This window comes from Varroa destructor, unplaced genomic scaffold, assembly GCF_002443255.2.
Source record: "Varroa destructor unplaced genomic scaffold, Vdes_3.0 BEIS01000007.1, whole genome shotgun sequence".
NCBI classification, from domain to species: Eukaryota; Metazoa; Arthropoda; class Arachnida; order Mesostigmata; family Varroidae; genus Varroa; species Varroa destructor.
In genome coordinates this window covers 16,784,222-16,807,423 of record NW_019211460.1, presented here as the reverse complement: position 1 = coordinate 16,807,423, position 23,202 = coordinate 16,784,222, and the positions used below count along the sequence as shown (strand labels likewise).

Genomic DNA, 23,202 nt, shown 5'->3' with positions numbered 1-23,202 from the left:
AAATGAAGTTACTGTTAGTCAGCGTTGTTGTTGAAAACAGATGTTGTGTTGTACACATTTATCCTGCTAACAGTTGTTTACAAATACAATCTCGTTCTTACAGTGTCCTTTGTCTCGTCCGTTTGCAACGATGAGTACAATGCACGAGCCTCTTTCTCGAAAGTACGTTGCAATAGCTACAGAATATTTTAGAAAAATCTTAGAGAGATTTCCGAGGCGACAAATTTTTCTAGTGTAAAAGATATCTGAATTATTTATGCATAATATTTTTTTCCAATGAACTTTTAGATGCCTTCGAAAACAACAATAGCCGCTAGCAAGGACACCAACTACCGGTTGACCGTTTTGTACATAAATCTCTCGAGAAACGACGATGATCGCTGTAAAATGTATAATTTCTTTCTATTTTATATTTGGTAAGGTACGGTTGAGCATGATCGAAGTTCGTCAATGCAGGTTTCATACGGTACGCACAAAGTTAAAATTTTAGTTAAATTCCCCCCCCCCCCCCCGAAGCTGCAAAAGTGCATAATGGAAATCAGAGTAAGATATTGCTTGTATGAATGAGGGTAAATCTATATTTAACTAAAAAGTCTCTACAAAAGGGGCAATCATATGTGACATTCAAATTCATTCGTGACGTTTAATCCCTTATATAAATATTCTTCATTTCATAGTACCTTTATGAAGAGGCTACAGGCATTTATTGAATCCTCCAAACTGGATTTCAGGATACCGACATCATAAAAATTGAGGGGAAGATGTTAGTCATGTGAAGCAGAAAGATGCACGCTAAGACGCAATCTGTTTATCTACCGATGAGCTTTGTGTGTGCCCCCAAACTTTTCCAAAACAAATCGGTTAAGGGACGAGTCGGCTGCTAAGGCTGCCAAAATTGCATGCAGATCTTTTAGTATATTTCTGAGGAAGTTGGGCGATACACTTACTTATCAATTTCTATATAATCATAACTTATATCCTTTCGGCTTCAGATACTGCCCGAAAATTGGGAACAGCTGGATCTGAGTGAATTCACATGATGTCAACGTTAACTCATAATAATAATTATAACAGAAATTGATCTTCATGCACGCATCTCTTACATTTAAAGATAAAACCTTTAGTGCAGCTAACCCATACGCAATCCACAAAGTACTACATTCAGCTCTTCTCTTAGTTTTAACCATACTTTTTTACAATAATCCATCACAACTGGATTTTGACAACATATTCAAGTGTACACATTTCGGTACATATCTCTTGTGAGGAAGCTTGTAATACGTGCTCCATTTATTTATTTGCACTTTATCAGTATTGGTTAAACCGAGAAGACTTTTCAGATAACCCATTTTATTCTGTGGAAGCTGCTAACAATAGGCCAATATACGCCGTTTTAAGTGACAATATTTGGGCTTACGAGGCGCTCGAATTGGAAGAAATGGGTGCATCCGTCAGTAAGAGCTGGATTTAAGCGGGACCTGCTGATCCGTCGAAAGGTGTACCAAAATTTTTTCTGAGAAGAGACGCGTTTTGCCCCCATAGAACGTCATTGTCATAGTCGTAATCATAATTACAAGTTATCCATATCTCGACTGCTTATGAGGCTCAAGTTTTCCTTACTTAAAATAAAAAAAAATCATAAATTTTAGAATATTTATTAAAAAATCGACCGAAATTTTTATAATCAATATATTTCGTCCGTGTTGCATATCTGAATCAAAGCGTCGATATAGAGTTACATGTTATTATTACGCAACAAGCAAGTCCCTGCTTCAAAGAAGTATCTTAGACAAATCATTGTATCAGTTGGTAAAAGCTAACTTGAACCTAATAACTTCCGCTTTAAAGTGTCGCGACTGGACGATTTATTTAGTACACTGATATCCCGACTAGATTGGGGGTCCGTGAACTCTGATCAATACTGAGCTGAAGCGCCGATTAGTAACTGGTTCAAGAAATGCTTAAAGGAGATCGAATTCAGTTGTGAGGTAGAAACAATAGCAATCGGGTACCAAAAAAAGTATAGAATAGCACCATTGTCTTAGCAGTAGCTGAAAAAGAGTCCACTTTTACTTCTTAGCAAGAGGTATATTTCCGCCATTCGATCTTTTATTACGAATACATTTCTATTTGCCAGTCGTATTTAACTTGCCGCCACATACGAGTGTATACACAAGAGGTTCATTAGAGGTAGTCGCTCTACTTCGATCATTTGCAGTGATTAAGGGAAAATAACTTCTGAAAACTAAAAACTGTGATAAGCTTTTAGATAGCTTTATAATTACATCATCATTTCGTTTGGTTGCATATTCAGAAGGAGGCATACAGATCGAAATACCAATCTTTGAATCAACCGATCGGCAAGGAAAACATCTTACAACTCTATTTAATTTCTAATCTTTATGAAAAAAACAAAACAAAACATTTTTGTTTGTAATGATGGTGATGCAAATTAAGCTAGTCAGGATGGCGTACCTCGTCACTTCTCAAATATTTCATTTACCAAATAAGTGCAATCTCTCATCTTGCTTCAGCACGCTGGGGTAACGGCTTCTATATACTTACACTTACATAAGTGCGTGATTACTATTTGCTCAGTGTTCGTAATTCTAAGATCACACAGAAGCACTGTTAAGAATCTGTATTTTCTTTCGAAGTAAAGAGAAAACTTCTAATACCGTCTTACCCATGACTGCGACGTTTCCTTGTACCTCATAGAAAAATTTTGGCACATAATTGCTATAATTGTAAACGTAATACGTGTGAATTTCTGTCGGATTACCTCCCTTTTGATTTCGGACAGAGTAGGTAGAACAAACACTAACCAGGCCTATGGAAAATAACTATTCCTCTACACAAAGATCGTAACGTTCAATTAACGCATATATTTCTATTGCTTGTAGCTTAATTATTGTGATATGTCCTCGGGTCGCCATTACGATAGGTACGTATCAGTTCCATAAAATACGTTTCAGTATAAATACTCCCCTGGACGCTGTGCGTCCATATACAGTTTTTTTTTATTATATATACGGAGGTATACGGCCAGCTAAGCTTTGTGCTGCTACGGAAATACCCGATATAAAGTAGATCTCTTCTGTTTTCATTAAACTCGTATTCGTCTCACAAAATCTAACTAACGGTTAAAGGATAATTTTTTCAATGTTTTTTTTCTCAAACAAAATTTTCTATCCGAAACACTATGCACATTTGTTTAGCAGTTATCTTTACTGATAAAATGTCTGTCGGATAGCAAAGGGTGAGCCAATAATATTTTCAGCCATTTAAAAAACTCTTGCTTTGAGCGGAATATATCTTCTAAGCCGTTTCCACAAAAACATCGTTTTTGTTATGATGTTTCTGTAAAATCGGCTTATAGAAACGACTGTCTTGCGAAATTCTTTCCTGATGTTCACGTATTGCATAAGAGATAACGTGGTTTACGTTCGTGGCTTGACAATCTAATTTATGACATTCTGAGAGTACTCCAAATTTCAGGGGTCGCCTTTGAGGTGTTGGAAATATTGCTTTTTTAGCAGAGCTTGACACTCTCAATTGATTGAACTAGCAAAATTGTTTGCTTCTTGCTAATGTCGTCCAAGGAGTCGAAGTATGCTATGGCCCACGAGATTTCGGCTAACGACGCTATAATCGAGGAGCCGCGTACTAAAGAAGAAAGCTCAGGGAAAAGCATTAAGAAATTGACAAGCAAGGTTACGTGCCCGATCCCGAAAAATAAGATCAACTCAGCATTATCGTCAGCTCACCAAACATCGATCAGCGACTGGGTTCAGAAGCTAACGTCGAGTACACCGAGTCCTGAGACTCCGCTAACTCCCGAGTCACTGTTAACTGCTGGAGATCAGCGAAGTCCGACAATCTCCGAATCTCGTGTGAGTCCTGAGACTTTAGCCGGTGCCGTCGTTGCAGCGAGCTTGGAGTCAGTGTCGCGACCTGCTCCTACAGTAAAAGCGAAGAGCCGACCACCGACTAAAACAAAAAGCGGAATTCAAAAGCAGGGTGAGGCTAAACTTGGTGTTATCCAGAAGCTGGCTCAAAGAGGATGGTCAAACCCAGAAAGACTCTGGCTTTTCAAAGGGGTAGCAACTCCCATCAAAAACGTGTTTCTTTCAAAAAAAATTGCCGCAGCTAAACGAATATCAGTTTCGAAGGGAGTAATGCGTTCCAATATTTCGGTTCTTTCACAAAATAAGGGATCATATGTCAAAGGTCTTTCGCAGGGAAAAAAAGCTGCAGGAGCGCAATGGGTTATAGCAGTCAAAGGCAAAGCGAGTGCTAAAAATCAAACAGCAGGAACGGTTTTAGGGAAAATGGCTCTCAAAGGGCAAACATGTCCTCCCCAAGGGGTAGAAACTCCCAAAAATAGGGAAAGTCCCTCGGGGCAATTAAGTCCTGAAAGTACGGTTTGGCATGAAAGGGCATTGGACCAGTCGAGTGATCGAGATCATTCAAGCGATAAAGAACGATCCAGTGACGTTTTTGGTACGATGAAAGATTTTACTACAGTAAGAGACTTTCGAATAGCCAAAGACTGGGGTTCGGTAGCGAAGCAATGGGACCCGACTAGCGATCCGTCAAGCGACAAGGATCAGTCCAGCGATCGGGACGTCACGAGCAGCCGGGATCATTGGATAGAAAAACGTAATAGCGATGACCTCGTATCCAGTAGCAGCGGGGCTGGCCAGGAGCCGGAGACGTCCGGTCATTCGGCACAACCCGACTGTTCGGGCGTCCAGTGGGCGACCGTCACGCGTCAGGCCTTAAAAGAGTCTCGACAAGCTCTGATCGCGGCTCGCCCACCCATGAAAGAAGCTTGTACTTCAGACGACTCGCAGGCCGGTGAGGAAAGTGAGGACGTCCCTTTGAATTCGAACTCTCAAGTCGTTAACACAAAACCAATATCCAAACGTGGCTTTTGGCATCAGGTTGCCAGTATCGCCAAGGCAAATCGATCGAAAACGCCGAAAAAATAGGGTAAAGGAATTTTATCAAAATCATGTTACTAAATAATCTTTCGGCTGATCACGGAAGCCAACAACAACGACATGTTTGGCGAGTTCTTGATACTACGCCCGAAATTTTATATATATTTATTGTAACAGCAAAGACACACAGTGAGGTGCACTCACTCATCTTAAATTGGCCCTTAAAGGTCGATTAGGATTTTGTTGCTTAGATGATTTATAATTATATTTTGCTTATCACTGCGCGCTTCATCTTTCGTGAACTCCTTTATAAAATACTATAAAATTCTTTAACTCTACATAAATCGACGTTTAAAAATAAAAGCAATTGAAAAATCAGAAACTATACCACTCTCCCTTGCTAACTTCTAAAATAACCTTCCAACTGTAATTAATGAAAGCACAGCGACCCGGATAAGCTATGACTGTTTCAACAGTAGCGGTGCTCAAACATTCTGCCTTTAGCAGAACAGTAACTTCAACATGAATGAAGCACATTTTATATGAAAAAGTATTAACACCTTAGTACGAGTACGATTGTCATAGCTAGCCCTTCAAGCTGAAATTAAGCTAATCTTGTGCAATATAATAAGCCTCCATTGCATAATCATGACTCCACTTACCACTTCCGCTACTGGTAAATCCACTGTCCACAATATGGAGGATTGTTGGCGGACGTGGGGTATCCAGGTAATGAAGTACTAAGCTTTGTTCCCCTCGAATCCCGTTTTCCGGGTGACCTATGTGTTTTGCTTTTCCAGGGGATGCGTCACCTTTAATCGTGTTAGTATCGGAGTGAACCACATTTTCAGCCGGTACTTTTACAGCACCAAGCTCTGGTGCAGTGGAACTTTTCCTGTTAAGGCTATGGCCGGTCCAGTTGGTTTTATCCCGTATGACAATCGGTAACGATACTGAAGTTTTGCGATTCAGTTTAGCCTCTTCCGCGACGACAGCTGTACTCGGTTTTCTGCTCATAGGACCAGCAATGAAGTAGATACGAAGCATTAAGAAACTATTTATGATCAGATAAAGGTAAAGATGTGTCAAAACGCTAAGCTCTTGATCATCGTCATGTACCAATGATACAAAGAGTTTATGTACGATCCTTCGCAGAGCAGAGCTATTGCTATTAACAATAAAAAAATGAATAACAATTAAAAGGTGTAGCGGCGACTAAATAGCCTTGAGAACTTGTACGTAGCTGAATAGCTGGCGGTGTACATCGTCAACGGATATAGAAGTAGATTTATATGTAATTCATGTTCATTTGGTCTGGCAAGCATTGTTCATAAACATGCACGCTGTCAAGCGCTGACAATTTGCTTAGAAAAGCTCCGTATGTAAATGTCTTAAAAAGGCATGCCATCTGTTACAAAACTAACAAACGTTTATTCCAGCTGTGCTATGGCTATAAATTTATCTCAAGACCAAGGTCTGCCAGTTGTTTCACTTGGACGGCCTTTCTATAGTCAAGGGAACTACTGTCACCCGTTCTTAAACGGTTTATTTTCACTGTATGTTAGATTTCCACGGGTTAAGTAACACTGGTAATCGCTTGCTACTTGCTTACACATTCCACCGTTTGCATTTTTCAGTTATATTTCTAGATTTTAATATCATGTGAGTGGAACAGTAAGACGTGCCATCTTTATCAGACGTTTGTCGACCCCCCGCTGAACGAATACGGGCATATGTGTTCACATAGTCTAAAAGTACTCGATATATTTTTCTATACTGGTCTACCTGGTCAATAATACTGACCAGGGAACTCTTCAAGGCTAGATCTGCTTGAAATCTGAATAAGTGTTGATTTACCAGCGAGCGGCATGTGGATTCATCGATCTAACTAAACGGATGTCACTGATTTTATATCATCCAGATAATCGTAACGTCTCCTTGAACTAAGAAATTAAATGTCTTCCGTTTGCTTAGGAGTTGATATGACTCTGAGTATTTTGATTTTGTAGGCTCAATATTCGAGTTGCATGTGATACGTTATGAGACGAAGGTTCGAGTACTTCGAATCAATATACTTTTGATGCGGTATATCATGGCTAAAGTGCCTTAGCTCTAAACATACCGTGATTGGGCAGCTCGGACGTTTCTAGTACGGTAAAAACGGGTAAACCGGACGTATCGGTAGGTCTAGTCTTAAGTATACAAACTAATGGATTAATAGCTAATAATAAACCAAATTACGGAAATATAAGCCGCTCTGAATTTCAAAGAAGATTTCCCTGAACAGTCATGATATACCTAATACGTAACCTCAAAAAATTACCTGTTTCTATTTAGAGGTAGCCTAGATCCGGTTGAGGTTTTCACCTGAACTCGTCTTCGTTTACTTTTGTCTTTATCGTCTGGGGTCTTACCAATGGATTTATCTTTGTCGTTACGTTTACTCTCACCAACAGCGCCTCGTCGATGGTGGCTTATATTTCGTAAAGGCTCCTTATCAGATGAAGAGGATGAATGCGACTCACGGCTCTGGGTGAGCACGAGGTGACGTTGGATATCGATTAACCTACAATTGAATCGGTGATCAATAGCGATTTTTAGATATGCGTTGTACCTTTACCGCGATGTATCTGTACAAGTTGGCAGAAATTAACAGTTAAAAACTTCCGTAAAGTTCTTAATTCACTTGAATTACGTAGACTTGAAAAAGACATATTTCTGATTTTCTCCTTATAATGGAAGCTTTATTTATTCACGCTATTTGTGTAAATCTTCATATGGCTTTTATGTAGATCTGCATTTCCTAAAAGGTATATATATATATATATATATATATAACTTAATAACCTCCATAACGAACTCCAGTGTAAACATTAATAACCATAATAATCAAATTTGCAATTAGACAATAATCCCATAAGGCTATAAGACTGAGTTTTATAGCCTCGTTGAATTAAGCGGCATAACATCTGCCCCGGCCCCCAGTCTTACTTTGTAAATGCAGTTTTCTTTTGATTCATGTCACCCTTGTGTCTCGCAAATTAAATATAAAGGCCATAATTTCACACCTGTGCACAAATAGAGATTTATCTGTCGTTGTTAGGGTTAAAAGAAGGTATGTAAAGAAATTAATGTTTGATGCGCGCGTAATTAATCAAAGCCTTTTCCCGGTTGTCTGCGTTTGTCCGTCCCTTTTGGTGACTCTATCGCCCAAATTACCGGTAATGTACTTTCCATCAGGTCTAGCACGCTGAGCGTAAAAGGAATACCTGGGCACTTCCAAGTTTTTTCGATCTCCTTGATCAATATCCTGCAGGCCGCCGTAGTTAATCTACTGGCACGAAATCCATATTACTTAGATAACAGTGCATTTTGGTAGTTCACGTAGAAGGTAAAACGTTGGGAACTTGTAGATGCAGATTTTTTTTGCAATCATTCTTCAAGACTTCGGGTCATTCGGATCTTCTTTGCCTTTGGACAAGGGAGAACGCAACGATCGTTACGGTTTCCTTCAGGCATCTGGGTTTTTCGCTGACGGCAAGCATAAATTGAACGAATTTGTCCAATACGGTGAAGGTCATGGCTGCTTTGACCTGATTTTTGTTGTTACCATATTAAGTATGGCTATAAAGGCCCTCATCAGTGTTTTAGATGTTCAAAAATTGCGTAATTATTCCAGTAACAACTTTGAGAAAACACCAACAGTGTTCATTGTTTAATGTTACCTATTCTCTCTTCATTTACTTATTTTACCTTTTAACGTTGAACCTTTAAATTATATGTTTAGTGTCTACGATTTTCAAGTCTAAAGCACCAATGTAAAAAACAAGCAATATTTGACATTTCAATTGTAAAATGTTTAGCAATTATGTCCTATGAAGATGTGAAACGTAATATCACTGTTTGTAGATGTGATCACAAACCTTTTCCATTCTTGCTTGGCGATCTGTGTCTTCTTGATTTGGTGCACCGGCGGTAACTCGCAGCCTCCTGGATCGTCTTCAAATCCCCATAGCCCATGTGAGAGCTGCAAATCCTGCCGAGCAATCGGCATTTCGACCTATAATGTGCAAAATATCTATAGCCAGATTGATACAAATGATGACGTTAAAAGAGACAAATTAGTAAAGGCCACTTATTTTTTTGCACAGATGCAACACAAAAAGCCGTGGATACAATGTATCAAAGGAACAATACTCGTCGTCTACAAGCCTGTTTTAAAAGAAATTTTTTTGACTAACAAATATGTTGCAATTGCAAGATTAACAAACTAGATACACGGCAGTAGTTTTGCCCTATCAGGTAAGTAAATCCTTTGCTGAATAATTCTGTGCTACACTAAAGCACTTGCTGCTAATTGGCAAATGCTTTAGTTTACATGTAAAGATACGAAAGAGCTCGTCGATGGGCTTAAGCTGCTTCAACGTTGAATACTCTCGCATACGAGTCATTCTATGTACTGACTTCAATGTAACAGCGTTTAGTCAGACATGTGCTACCAGCGTCTTATGGGTGCGATATATAATTTTCAGGTAATAACCTATTTTGCGGTTTCGTCTCATGATGATCCCCGAACAATTCGTAGGACTTAAAGTCAAGTAGCGTTTTCAAACTTTTTTTTTTATCACGTAGCTATTATATATGCGTTTATCGTATTTGGATAAGAATTAGTTTGTCTATGTGTATGCTGTGAACCGTTAAGGACGGTTTGAAGTAAAGCGTACTCTCACCTGGACTTGAACGTAAAAAGCCTTATGTGTCTGATAGATTCTCTCTGTGAACTGGTAAAACGATCATGTTTTTGAACATTTAAACTAGTAGCCATACCTAGTCTATTTATATATTGCCTCTAATGCATTCTGAGTGTTCTCTTTAAATCGCTGTCACGGTGACCGATATCTAACAACCGTTTTATGATTGCTGATTTGTAGATTGCTGCTCAAATCTACGCGTTTCTTATGTTTTTGAAATTCCTAACTCAATATCACATTGTTCAATTCTTCGACCTGTTATTTCCAACTCCTGTAAAACTATTCGTGGTCCGCTTCAACGAATACGGTCGATTCTTTGCCTCCAGTGTATACAGCGCGGATACGTGCGAGTGCCTATTCGACCACAAACTACGTAATACACGTAATAGTCGTCATAATAATAATAGCCTTTCGAGTAATAGTGATAGTCATGCTTGTAATATACAATAGAACATCTGGCATACCATTTTCAGTTTGGCTTCGCTACTGCGGAGAGAGACATCAGATAAGGATAGACAACGACGGTCCGTGCGAGGACAGATCAGTGAGGGAAATCGGACCAGTGCAGTGACCCACATATTCTAGCATCACGCGTCCCCACGAAAACAGCCCCTGAAACCTCCGTGAATTCGCCCCAACCCTGCGGAGTTGCTGCTCGCGTCGATGAAGCTACCGCTTCCGGGTAGCTGCACAGAATGCGTAGTCTGATTACGGAGGCTACTGCGGGACTTTGAAGCACAGCGGTGACGGCTCCACTGCGCAGTTCGTATTTGTTAAGCTAACCCGGTAGACAATGTCAAAAAATATAACGACGACTTTTGGGCTTGGCCATTTCGTACTACGCAATCTATGAAATGAAAAATTTTTATATGTGTAAATATTCTCACACATAGCAGAAGTTATTGAAGACAGTCAAGAGAAAGTATATTGCTCGAACTTCGTGCTTTTGGTGAGAACCGTATGCCCTTTGTTATTATTATTGTTGTTGTTGTTGATTATTAACGTTTTTGTAACACGTGTTGCTTCCTCGATAACTTTTCCTCGACAGCACCCAAAGGATGGAAATCGAATTCAATTTCTACCTCAGTTTATTTAACTGAATCCTGAGGCCAGCCAATGAAGAAGTTTTATCTATGGTTAGCGTATTTAACATCATACCCCACATTACCTCATATCTATGGCTAAACTAAGTAATGTAGGTTAAAAAAATATACCTTAAGTAAATCGACTGGCTCTCTAGATCTGGTGAACGAAAGATATTATTTTAATTAGTCAGCCTGCCTAATGGTGATACCGGAAGTAAAAATCCGAAACATGGAGGTACTACACAATCTGAGAAAGTTATTTGACTCAGATAAGAGGATCCGGGCCACAAGGCCGTTGACTTTGGATCGAATCAATACGTTAAATTCGCGCATTAATTATGAGAGAGAGGTAAATAAGTGTATTAAGCTAGGAAGTCGTATATATATATCTTCCAATAGGTATTGACTGGATATTTTGTGCTATCTCTACAACAGTTCATCTGTACGCAGTTTTCACTGAACATGAACATTCGCCAAACCTAATTCGAGGCATTATTATTATACAAATCGATGTTTGCTAACACTTTAATAAATTTAGTATATAGTATTCAAGAAACCCAACCCTATCAAACTACTAACAACTGCATCTGTAAATCTCGTAACACCGAGTCATTTGTACAGTCTGTAATATCCTGAGCGCATTCAACTAGAAAATTCCTTAGCCCAAAACTATTACGATACGAAAACCTCTGTGTCTGGCTGTCTGAAATTATAATTAATTCGAACATAATTAAATCGAGTGTTTGTTCCGAAATGGAAAGTTAAAATCGTCGTTGATATGATATAGCTATAATGAGTTTCAGACGCAAATGTAACCTTTTATCAAAGCTTGTTTTAGCGACCGGCAAGGAAATACGTTAAAAAAGTTGTTACAGGTCGAATAACTAGAAACGTTCTCCCCGATTTTTCTTAAAATCAACGTGCACTAAAACAAACAAGATACTCTATCGTGATACGGTAACACTGATACACGCATAAAGCGTGCATCTTATGAGCCCTTTACAATAGTGCAAAGAATGAGGGTAGTGAGTTAAAAGGCCTAGCATCTAATAATATCTAAACATATTCCGTTGCATCTCTATGAAAGGGGCACCTTTTGAATCACTAACATACACGTCGTTGAGGGTGTTCAGGAAAGCAAAATGACTTTTTATCAAATGATTCAGACATGACAGAACTTGATTAAGTTGAGTTTAAATTATTATTAGTCACCATATGGGTGCATTTGTATAATGCATTTTTCCATTGCGATTAATCAGTTTAAACATCATACGCTGTGTCGAATGTATCTTTAGACTTGTGATGAGCTCTCTACGATAATGTATTTTACGTAGATGGCCTGTTCAGGGTACGTCTGAAATATTCTCGAATTTCTAACAAAGCTAACTCATAAAATACATAAATACAATAAAGTTGACGCGATATTATGAAAAACTTCGTTTCGAGGTTTATGACTAAGCTTTTACTTGTATGAAGTCGTGTAGAGTACCAGCACAGGTGACAAAAATCATGAAGCTAATTTAGACCCCTTGGATCTGTCTGATGATAGAATAGCTGCGGTAATTACTGATTTTCTATAGTGTATACTGAGTTGTTGGTCGCGTATGACAAAAATAGAATTGATCGCCTTTTAAACTTCGATGTATCTTTTATGTTTCTGTTGTGTTTCTAGGGGATTACATTTTTTTCCATATACCACTGAGTCATTTTATCGATTTGTTTTCATAGCAAGCACAAGCAATGATTGTACATTCTGAGTCAACTTACCGACGAACCCTTGTGGTATCAACGTTTTAGCATTCAAACAAACTGCACATGAAAATAAAATTTTTAGGGGTTAAATCATTACGCTCGGACATTACCACGCAGTTAATGTATAACGGGTCTTTCTGCTATTTTATTAAATACGCTTCCTAGGTACTAACTCAAACAAAGCAAGCTCTACTGGTTTAACCTAGTACGGCGCATAGCGAAATCAAGAAATAATGTCTAGAAACGCTAGGTCCTGCTAAAATACCAACTAGGGCATCTTTGCTTGTGATGAGCTGTGCCGTGTTTTACCTCAAAATTCAGTGGCGCCCCGATGAAATTTTAAGTTGCACTGGGTACAATTACTGAATTTCGGTAAGAAATTGTCACTCATTAGGTTTACTCCTAGTTATCCTATTTTATAGATTTATTTTAGGACACACAAGACTAAGTTTTCTTCACCAGTACATACACACATCCATTTTGACAGCACTCTACAGAAGTCCACGGGTGTCGCACTGTCCAGGAAGCTTGTGCTCGCCCTATCATCCATATAGCCGGTCCGATGGGAGATATATGGGTGCGTGTGGATCACTTTTCCCTGCTTTGCGTAAATTGGCGAGGGTCAAATCCTCCGTCGCCGTGACAACGGTTAATCGTAACACGCGATAACGGAGGTTTATGGTCCTTCTCGGTCCGTCTGTTATGATTCAGCTGGGGAATGGGAACGGTTTACTAAATAGACAGAATATGTAAAATCATACCGGACTTTTTTCGTAAAATTAAAATTTAAAACAACCTACTCGTTAAAGATATTTGTCTAGGTTTGTATGCACTGGCTTGATACTAGGCCGATGAAGTGAAAGAAAATGCGATATGGGGACAGAAATGCCATATGTTTAGCGATTTGAAGTGGCCGGGCCTTTCTGCAGGAAAACGCGACAAGTAGATGATACAATAGAACAATGATAATGCAATAAAGATTGTGTTAAAACAAAAGTGCTAATATTTTAACCACATGAATTCCTAGAAACTGTAGAATGAGAGATAGAATAAAAGATAAAAGCTTCTCTAATTAATTTTGTAATCGAATTGTAATGGTGTTGAAAGCAAGTGTTGATTTAACAACACTTTTTTAATTTAGTCGTTCAAGCCCATCATACAACTATAGTCGTAGTTTTTGTATTTTGAACCTATTTTTTAATTTAGAAGCTTAGGAGTGCGAAAACGCCGTTTTTTTTTAATCTAAGGGGTTGACTTTCATAAATATTTTAGTAAACTGTATGGCTACTATATAATTTGACGACAGGATTTGACTAAATATATAAAAAGCAATTCGTTTAGTTTATTCAGCCTCCAAACCTGTGAGTAGACCGTGTCAAGGCTTGGCCTACGAAAGAATGTATATAAATTGAATCACACTGACGCACCTGCATGTTCTCCCATTGGCAAGGAAAGTCGCATCTGAATTACCCATGTTGAAATGAGTACCATTTCTATCGATATGACAACAATCGGATTTCGTTTATGTTACCTCTATTACAGTTCGCTACAAATCCATATCACTTCCTATGCCATATCTACTCCATATCAAGTCAACGAATATTCGTTTCCTGGGTTGCCACAAAGCCCTGCGTCTATCTGTATTGGATTGGTACCAGCAGAATTGAGTCACTTTATCTTTTTTACTTTACTTATGGGTTCGTACTTTAGTGACGCATATATTTGGCAAACATCCTCATTACGCTCACCTCGAGATCGCTCGATACCATGTCAGTAGATTATGAGTGTTACTGTGTACAGACTGTTATGTATGACTAATAGATCGAACGTCTGTGATTTTTTTTTAGTTGCGCAGTTGGTGTATTGCGTAGATACCATATAAAGCTTACGTGTGTTACGACGCATAGGTGTACAAAGAGTATGCCGCCACAGAATTGGCAAGGCTAACGCGTACCTCTGCTTGGTAAATAAGCTTACTAGAGAAAGTTCGCATCGTGTAATCAGTTGTAGCTCTCTGATTATATCTTGATAATGATACTACGAAAAAGAACGTTCACCTTTTGTTGTCTGACGAAAACCTAACAATACTACGTTTGTGGATGTCAAAAATGAAACTTCATTCAGGTCTTCATGTAGTATCCACTACGCCTATTTTTAAAGACGTACATATGAGGCGCTTTCGTGCAAACGAACATCAGTCTATATATATATATATATATATAATTTCCTCCGCCTAAAATCCAGTCAAATCCATCAACCATTCTGACACAAAAAGGGCTAATTCTATTTCTTTTTCCTACAAAAAGCTCGGGTTTCGATATCGTTACCCCCTTCTATACCAGAACATTTTCTGTATATGTGAGTATATTTACATCGATCGTGGCCATATGACAGGTATGCTGCTTAAAAATGCAACTAAAACTTGCGCAGACAAATGTCAAATAAATACAATTAATCATGTACTAATCAATACATACTCTCTCATTATGTTTATTTACGCATATACACACCCTTTCACTTTGTAACCCACCCTTCTTATGTGGCGTTTTTCATTTTTTACCAAACATGTACGTTGTACGTAGAATACAATTTTCCACAGTTAATTACAGTTTAACCTCTCACAACTATATTTTACTTTTTAGAGGTCTTTGCAATTATGATTAACCAATACCATATTTATTCAATATAATCCTATCCCACCCAGGTCATGCTCGCTACTCTCAGGGCCCGCAGTACCGATAGCGCCATCATCGACCGCTTGAGACCACCTTGACTTTGTCGCTTTTCGCCTCTAACCCATACGATTCACTGTGCTACCTAACAATGTACATATTGAATTTAACAAAAACGATTGATGAGTGTCATCTCGCGTTCGGATCATGCTTTGCGAATCATACATACACAGACACGCTATAATGCAATGACGGGTGACATCTTTCGATTCTTTCTCATTTTTATACAATTTTTATCTCCTGGTGGACAAATGGTGACACTTGCCATAACGTCTCTTCCCAAAAAGTTCCTCATCGACCGACCCAAACGACCAAGGGCCTACAGAGCACGATGTCATTTTTGTATAAAGTGGCCTGCCGTCTGTTTTTTCCCATGATTATTTTTACTGTTTCTTTATTTTGCTTGTGTGTAGTTGCCGATGTTGCTAGTACCATATTAACCGTGAGTTGTGTCATCTTCAACAAAATCTCGAGCCTCATCTCGTGTCACGCATTCGATATGTGAAACCTTATTACGGAATTTCACTCCGTAGAATTTGTCGGCGTTCACCAACAGCTCAGGCCGGAATGTGGTCGTAATGAATTGGGCGTCGCTGCAGAGTTCATGTATCATTTCAGCAATAGCGCGTCGATGTTGAGCGTCAAGCGCCTGGTCGATTTCGTCAAAGAGGTAGAAGGGGGCTGGGTCACACTTTTGAATGGCGAAGATTAACGTTAGCGCCACCAGCGATTTTTGACCGCCAGAAAGCTGCTGCATTTCCTTCATTTCGGAGTTTTTCCCAACGAACGACACTCGAATACCGACCCCAGTGAAGTTATCAGCTCCGCCGCCCTCCTCGTCCGCATGTTCTTCTTCGTCCCGGTCCTTGTCTTTGTCCGTTCGCATCGTCAAATTGGCATGGCCCTGAGGTACAAGCTTCTTAAAGACTTCGGTAAAATACTTCGACACCTGTTTAAAGGTGAACTGGATAGCTTCGTACTTGCGCTGTTCGAGCACGCTCATCAGCTCTCGGATTGAGTGTCCCGCCCGATCTAGTTCCTCTTTACGTTTCATCAGCTTCTCTTTCTGTTCAGAGAAACTAACAAATTGGTCAAGAGCTTTCTTATTTACATGGGAATACTTCTTCAGCTCGTTGTTAGCTTGGTCGAGTTTCTTGAAGAGTTGTTTTAACGTCAAGTTTTGATATTTCTCAAATGCGTCCGATGGTAGTGAGCCTGCAAGAAACAATTCGCATCACCGATATGAATACATAATGAGTTAATATATAAATAGTTTATAACTAGAAGTAAAACACCTGCACATCGGTAGCTATTTATTTCTCACACCTTATTACTATTAATATTATTATTAGTGTTACATATAATGACATAGAAGGGCTATAGTGTAGTTTATACGCCTAAATACACACGCAAAAGAGAACAACTGCGGTGGGATTATTTCATTGTGTATATAACCATAGGTCATTGCCCGAAAACTGACCCAGGTCGCGGATTTTCTTCATGCATTCGTCCTTCTTTTTAAGCAAGACACTCTGCCGACTGCTCATTTTCTCAAGATCCTTCGCATCGTCGTTGATCCGATCCTGCCAATCTCGCTCTTGGCCTTTCCAGTGTTCCAATTGAGTGGCCACTTCCTTCTGTTCCTTTAAACTTGTTTCCAACTGCTTTTCGAGGCCATGCATCTGTCTGAGCACGTCTTCAATCCGAGAATTTACAGTGGTTAGCTCCGCTTGACAATTCTCCAACTTTCTCCGTCGGTCCTCTACCGATATCTCTTGTAACGCCTGTAATAACATTAACACACAGGCCGATGCTAGATGGCTTCACAAAACAACAAGCTAGCATAACGACTGTATTGACTCATGTACATTTCCATCCTGTCTACCAAATAAGGCTTCGAAAATTGTCTGTGCATGTATTTCAATGTAGCGTAGCCCCAAGAACTGTGGGTGTTGTAGAGTCTGCTACAGTATCAATCGTACTCAGTTTTGACAGAAATTAAATCCAGCTTCACTCACGATCCGAATCAACACCGTTATAATCTTGCCGTACCAGAATATCTGTGCACGGATTCGTTATAAATTTCAAACACAGGATAGTTGCTGACTGGTAATAGAGCCTTAGTGTAACATGACATCCGACAGACTTCTGTGATAATAAACTAGTAAAGCAAAAACTAGGCTGGTGGATGCTAGAAAGAAGCCTATTTACTATACGTACAGCTTCAAGTTCCTCTTTCCGCCGGTAGAGATTATTGTTAAGAAGATTCTCAAGTTTATTCTTTTCCGCTTCAAGCCTCATCCTTTCCGAGAATGCCTCTTTATTTTGTTGCGTTAGCCGTCGGATGTCGTCGTTAAGAGTGTCGACCTCGTTTTGGTCAGCGGCGCTTAACTGGGTTAGCAGTTCTTGTTGAAGTTCGGAACGGAGGCTTTGCTCTGTAGACTGCATAGATTTGAGCGACGAGTCCAACGATGCAAGAGACCGTTCCTTCGGCTGTTTGGACCGCTCAAGTGCTGAGAGTTCATCTTTCATCAACCGGATATCGGCTTTAAGCTTGTCGAATACGTCTTTATTTTTTGAGTTCTTCGTTTCGGTACGTTGCATATCAGCCACAACCTGATTGATCTCACTCTCGATCCGCTGTAGCTTTTCCTTGTGCTCGGAAAGTTGCCGTTCAACATCTTTGATCTCTTTCGACACTGTCGCATGTCCTTTGTGCAGATCCAAACGGGACCGGCGCGTATCAAAATAGCCACCCGTTAACGCACCCTTATGTGATACCTGGTCACCGTCCAGGGTGATGCAGTCCAGCTGCGAGGTCCTTGCAATCTGTGTGGCCACCTCGAGGTTGCGACATATTAGCGTTTTGCCATAGATGTACTTCATGGCGCGTTCAAAGCGCGGCTCGAACTTAAGCTTCGAAATCATGGGGATTGCGTCGTTGCTCTCTGGATAATCCTGTTCACGGTACACCAGCCGGTTCAACGGCATGAAGGTCACCTCTCCTGGAAGGCCCTGTTTGTTCATTTCTTGCAAGATCTTTGTGCCGATTCGATCATTCTCAACGATATGGTAGAATAGCTTGTTGCCTGACGTCACCTCAACAGCTGTGTAGATGGTCTTGTCACAATCGAAATTTTCAATTAGCATACCATAATATTGCTCGGCTATCTGCCTGAATTGGCCGCCCCGTTCTCGAAACGTCTGTAAAATTTTGCGTACCGAGTCACGTCCGTTTAATGTTGCCTTCCCAGTCATCGATCTATAACATTCAAGACAAAATAACAGCAAAGGCTATGAGTAATAAAATTAATAAAGTTGCATTTTTTCTGTACACACAGAGCGTCTTGTATCTGGCGTATGCTCCATATAAACAAAATTATTCGTTTTGTTGGCGCTACAGTAACAATTTTCCATTAAACCGATATTGGCGCATCAAATCTGTATGGGGAATATGCTATAATATTGAAATTAAATGAAACAAATATATCCCTTCTGCTGGGCATGTTCTATCGCACTAACCTAAGGCCTTGATCCTTTTTTTGCATCTCCTCCTTAAGGCCGGCCAAGGATTGCTGTAACTGGTTTTCGTGGCGCCAAAGCTCATTTCGCTCCGTCTGTAATGTGTCCTTCCTTTTCTTCATATCGTAGTAGCTTTTGTTCTGTCCGTCGATGTTATCCCGGTGGTTTTCCAGCTCCTTTGTAAGTTCATCCACTTTCTTCTCGAGCATTACTTTCTTAGCGGCGTCCCTCTGAGCCTCATCCTGAAGCCTATCGATCTGCTCACGCTTGTCACGAATGGCCTTCTGCAGCGATTTCAGCTCCTTCTGGATCCACTTGTCCCGTTCGGCTTTCGAGGTGAACTGCGACCCTCTGCCTTGTTTGGCATACAACTCAGTTCGCTTCTGTTCCTTGAGACTGAGTTCCCGCGTGCACTCCTCTTCTTTTTTCTTCATCACCTCGTATTGAGGGCGGATCTCGTCCAGCTTTGTCTGCTTTGCCGCGATCGTGTCCTTCAGCTTGGCCAGCTCTCGCTCGGCCCGCTTGCGCGAGCTGTCATCACCCTCTACCTCATCTTTGAGATCTTTGATGGTGAGCTCCAGTCGCGTTTTCTCCTTGAGGATGCCAGAGTTCTCAGAGGACAATGTTTCCTTTTCCTCTCTGTTGCCCGCTACTTTCTGACGAATATCGCGGAGTTCCTTGCTCAGCTTTTTGATCTTTTCCGCTGCACTCTGTAGATTCTCGCGGAGCTTCTCGGTAACGGAGCTACTAGACTCTCGACGGGTCTCCAGCTCTTCGAGCTTTTTTTTGGTGTCCTTCAATTCGTGATCGTAAATGGTGTACTCGAGCGAACGCCGCATTTTGTCCCACTTCTGGTACTCTTTGAGCTCTTCCTTCTCCTCCTCGAGCGTGGCCAGCCGCTCCTCAATATACTTGAGGAGGTCTTCTATCTTCTCTTTCTTCGCGTCGGTATCCTTAATCAGCTGCTTGGACTCTTCTCTCCTCTCGTCGTACACGCGGGTCCCCGCGACCTCCCGAAGGAGCTTCAACCGCTGCGAATCGGGGGCCGTCGCCATCTGGTTGATCTGTAACCGCGCGTAAAAACCGAAGGACAATGTAACATGTTAGCGAAATGTTGAGAAATAGAAGATCAGGGATACTCCATTTGGTACTGTCCGCTTCTGTTTTGAATAGATTGCCACTATCATATCTTGATATAGATCAGTTGACTTTAGTCAGAGGTAATCTACTTGAACGTGACTTTTATATTGCGACTCTCTTGTATTTAGTAAGCAACTATTCAGTACGCAGAAGCTTATAGGAGCAAATAATTCTCAGAAGTTTTGAACATGCAAGTATACCTTTCCCTGTTTCACGATGTAGTAAGGGTTGGAGCGCGAAAATCCTGCGCTCTCGAGGAGGTTCATGACGTCGGTGCGGGTAACCATTTTCTTGTTAAGAAAGTATTGGTCCTTTTTGGCGCCGATCACACGACGGATCGCCACCTCCTCTGAGTCTACGGGCAGACGTCCATCCGAGTTATCGAAAATAATTTCGACGTACGCTGATAGAGCGCGAGGCCCAGTGCCTTCGTGAAGCAGCGCTTGCCGCTGTTCTGGGCGCATGTGTGCGTACTCATCGCTGAGCACGAACTGGATGGCGTAAAAAAAGTTGGACTTGCCTGACCCGTTACGCCCTACGACGACGTTGTGGCCCGCGCTGAAAGGCTCCGTTACCGTCTGCTCCTTGTAGGATCGGAAGCCCTGGATGATGATCTGACCGAAACGAAATAAAGGTGCACAGAAATTAATAACTCGTAATCATATTCCGAGTGTAAGGCATAGAAGCATAGTTCTGCCTTTATTGCTTCTATTGATCATGCCATCAATCCGAAACAAGAGCAAAATAAAGCCTGTTAAGAATCGTATCACTTTAATTTAGGCTTCTCGATCTTTTTTGAAAATTAAGTTTTCTTTTTTCTGGAAAACATTTACCAAATTATTCGACGCTTGAAGCTCCAAATACCTGCAAATCTTCGAGTTTACGAAATTCAATTGATTCTTCAAAACTTTTAATGAAACGTACTGTTTAATGCGAAACAGACTTGATGTACATTTTGAACTATGGAATACATTATTTCTTAAACAAAACAACACTAACATCTAATCTAAAGGTAACATTTAGAGGTAATTTTTTCAAAGAGCTTTATTTCTCAGAAAAATGCATTTTGGTTTAGCTTTAGGCTTGGTTGGATAATAAACTACTTCTTTATCCTTATACGAATATATCATACTTAAGACTTGTATGGAAAGTTTTTTTGAAATTTAGTATATCTAAAAATCCAAGGTTTTTCATTTAAAAAGCACAAAAATTGAAATATTCTAAATTTAGGGTCACTGTTGCACTTTACCGAATTGATTCATAATTTAGAAAGTAACATAGCAGAAGACCCCAAAGAATATACAATTCCAGTGATTTAATATATGCTAATAACTTTAATAGTGTCAAGAAATTAGTATCAGCATCGACCTAAAAATAATTACATATTCCTCTATATTTATTCAATTATCAAAGCCATAAAAAGTAATTTCTGATTACTGATTTATTCATTGCTCATATGATAAAGTTTTTGCTCACTACTCCTTTGAGGCGTAGATAGAGCAGCATAGAACTTATTATATCAGATGTTTTCGATTTGATTGCAAGCAGTGCGCTAATCATATGGGAGTGGCGCCCTCTCCTAAGCGTCAGTGTAAGCTGTAAACATCAACTTTAGCGGTAAACGAGGACTTGGCAAATTATTCATACAAGTTATTCTTTTGACTCCAGTAAAGTTCGTTTGTTGCTTAAACTTCTGAATTAAAAGACAGAAGACAACCTCACCGCAATCTTCCTTTTTAGACTGCCTAATTGTTAATTGTTATTCAGCTTTACAACCGATATACCTGTATTGCCGTAGAGGCAACCAACGCGGCTAACCCTAACTAATATAAAACAATCAAATAGTTATCATTTTATCATTTCGAGCATTGTTATTCAGTCATTATCATCCCTTGTTTCACGCTGCAGAGGACATTCCCATCGGAATCAACAAATCCTCGAATCGCTACCATTCATCGAATCTCACAGCTGAGGCGCCCGCCGAACTCGGAGAAGGCCGCCTTACTGTCAACGCAGCGGTCCGACTAATTGTTTCGAGAGATCGGCCGAAACTCTTTTTAGGCCCAATTGATTCCAATGATGTCAAACATCTTACCTGTTTGATGTGCATCCTTATTGTTCATCTGGGCAGCATCACCGTCACAAAATCCGCACGGCCTCAAAACTGGTCACCCGTCGTCGTCGATGCTGGCTTGGCGACAGCGAAAACAAACAAGATGGCGGACTATGTAAAAATTGCGCCGGGCACTCTTTCGCTCTTCGCTCCTCTATCAGTAAATGAACCGGCAAATAAAAAAGAGACAATGACAAGCAACAGTATTGACAGAAGACACAGGCAAACTTTTTTAGCGCTGCCGTCGGCCCGCGGAGTTACTGGTGATTTGCAGTTGGATCGAATAAAGGTCTTGACCAAGCGAGAAAATACTGCAGTGCTCCGGGCCATTCTACCAGCAGATTCAATGCGTTAGCCACAGTTAATGACAGCGTTGTATAGCATAGAAGTCGGTATACCTGTGATACAGTAAAGCCAAAAAGTTCAGCATCAAGCGGGTTTAGTGACGGACGCTTGTCCAATATCGGCCGTCTATTGAGAACATCATTTTTATCGAGAGCTCTTTGCTGGCATATCGCTCATGCTGTGGTCATGTGCCCAAAAATAGCGCGAAAAATCGAGTCAAGGCTGCGGTTTTTTGCGAACAGAGGACTTGGATGTCTGTATTCTGTGGCCAATCCATCACAAAAGAAAGATAAAAAAAATGGCTCGGTTTGGTTAAGCTTATCGCTTATCTTTCTAGTAATTGTCTGAGTAAAAATAAAAAATAAGTTATACGTGTGTGCATCTTACATTTGTTAGCGACTTTATTGGGTTTATGCTTATTTGATTTGGAAAGTTCATGTAGATGTTTACTATGTTAATGTACTGGTACATTTTCATCAATTTTTTCATTAGCTTCATAATAGACTCTAAATCAGTTTTAATTTTTATTTAAAATGTATAACTTATAGAAGAAAAAGATCATTCTCTAACACAAAAATTACGTAAAGACGTTAAAAGTTTAATTTAATCGGCTAACGGCTGAAAAATTAACGGCTAACATTTCTTTCTGCACTTAGTGAAGCTATTAATGTATAATATAACATTACGTTTAATACATACCACCTATGTATGATTTAATATATACAGTTAAAATTTTATCTGTTAGTTATTTTTCAGAATTAAAGATAAGATTCATGCGTCGATGATTCTTATCGCGTTGTATCTATACGTCCTATA

The 23,202-nt window shown here is 40.0% G+C and overlaps 2 protein-coding genes and 2 long non-coding RNA genes across 9 annotated transcripts in view; 2 read left to right on the top strand and 2 right to left on the bottom strand.

The window, feature by feature from the left end:
* Window positions 1-13,363, bottom strand: part of LOC111254271 (uncharacterized) — a 32,488-nt gene extending 19,125 nt beyond the window's left edge. Inside the window, exons 1-5 of one of the 6 annotated variants that reach the window (XM_086974310.1) lie at window positions 12,844-13,212; window positions 12,550-12,591; window positions 8,870-9,024; window positions 7,270-7,512; window positions 5,609-5,955 (exon numbers count right to left, since the gene is read on the bottom strand). In XM_086974310.1, coding sequence (XP_086830436.1) covers window positions 5,609-5,955; window positions 7,270-7,512; window positions 8,870-9,000 — 721 coding nt within the window. In that variant the 5' untranslated portion in view covers window positions 9,001-9,024; window positions 12,550-12,591; window positions 12,844-13,212. Of the gene's footprint in view, window positions 1-5,608; window positions 5,956-7,269; window positions 7,513-8,869; window positions 9,025-10,161; window positions 10,303-12,549; window positions 12,592-12,843 lie in introns of those variants that run through there. The other 5 variants (XM_086974308.1, XM_022814921.2, XM_086974309.1 and 2 more) reach the window with 5 other exon arrangements.
* LOC111253739 (uncharacterized) lies at window positions 4,773-10,305 on the top strand. The gene is made up of 6 exons (XR_015316534.1): window positions 4,773-4,995; window positions 5,747-6,020; window positions 7,403-7,490; window positions 9,098-9,248; window positions 9,479-9,544; window positions 10,171-10,305. It is a non-coding gene; the product is annotated as an uncharacterized LOC111253739 (long non-coding RNA).
* Window positions 13,364-14,994: 1,631 nt separating the features above from the next.
* LOC111254431 (structural maintenance of chromosomes protein 3-like) lies at window positions 14,995-22,744 on the bottom strand. The gene is made up of 6 exons (XM_022815273.2): window positions 22,024-22,744; window positions 20,129-20,542; window positions 18,789-19,852; window positions 17,487-18,528; window positions 16,747-17,050; window positions 14,995-16,481 (listed from the first exon to the last, which is right to left on the bottom strand). The coding sequence occupies exons 1-6, from the start codon at window positions 22,036-22,038 to the stop codon at window positions 15,703-15,705; spliced, it is 3,618 nt and encodes a 1,205-aa protein (XP_022671008.1). The 5' UTR covers window positions 22,039-22,744; the 3' UTR covers window positions 14,995-15,702.
* LOC147754386 (uncharacterized) lies at window positions 21,473-22,774 on the top strand. Its single transcript, XR_015316422.1, has 2 exons — window positions 21,473-21,545; window positions 21,837-22,774. It is a non-coding gene; the product is annotated as an uncharacterized LOC147754386 (long non-coding RNA).
* Window positions 22,775-23,202: the final 428 nt, after the last annotated feature.

What these genes read in the sequence shown, in the direction of transcription:
- LOC111254431 (XM_022815273.2), bottom strand. An exon ending in AAAAAGGATCAAGGCCTTAG is followed by an intron (nt 18,529 to 18,788) that starts GTTAGTGCGATA and finishes TGAATGTTATAG; the next exon opens with ATCGATGACTGGGAAGGCAA. An exon ending in GGAAAGAGGAACTTGAAGCT is followed by an intron (nt 17,051 to 17,486) that starts GTACGTATAGTA and finishes ATGTTATTACAG; the next exon opens with GCGTTACAAGAGATATCGGT.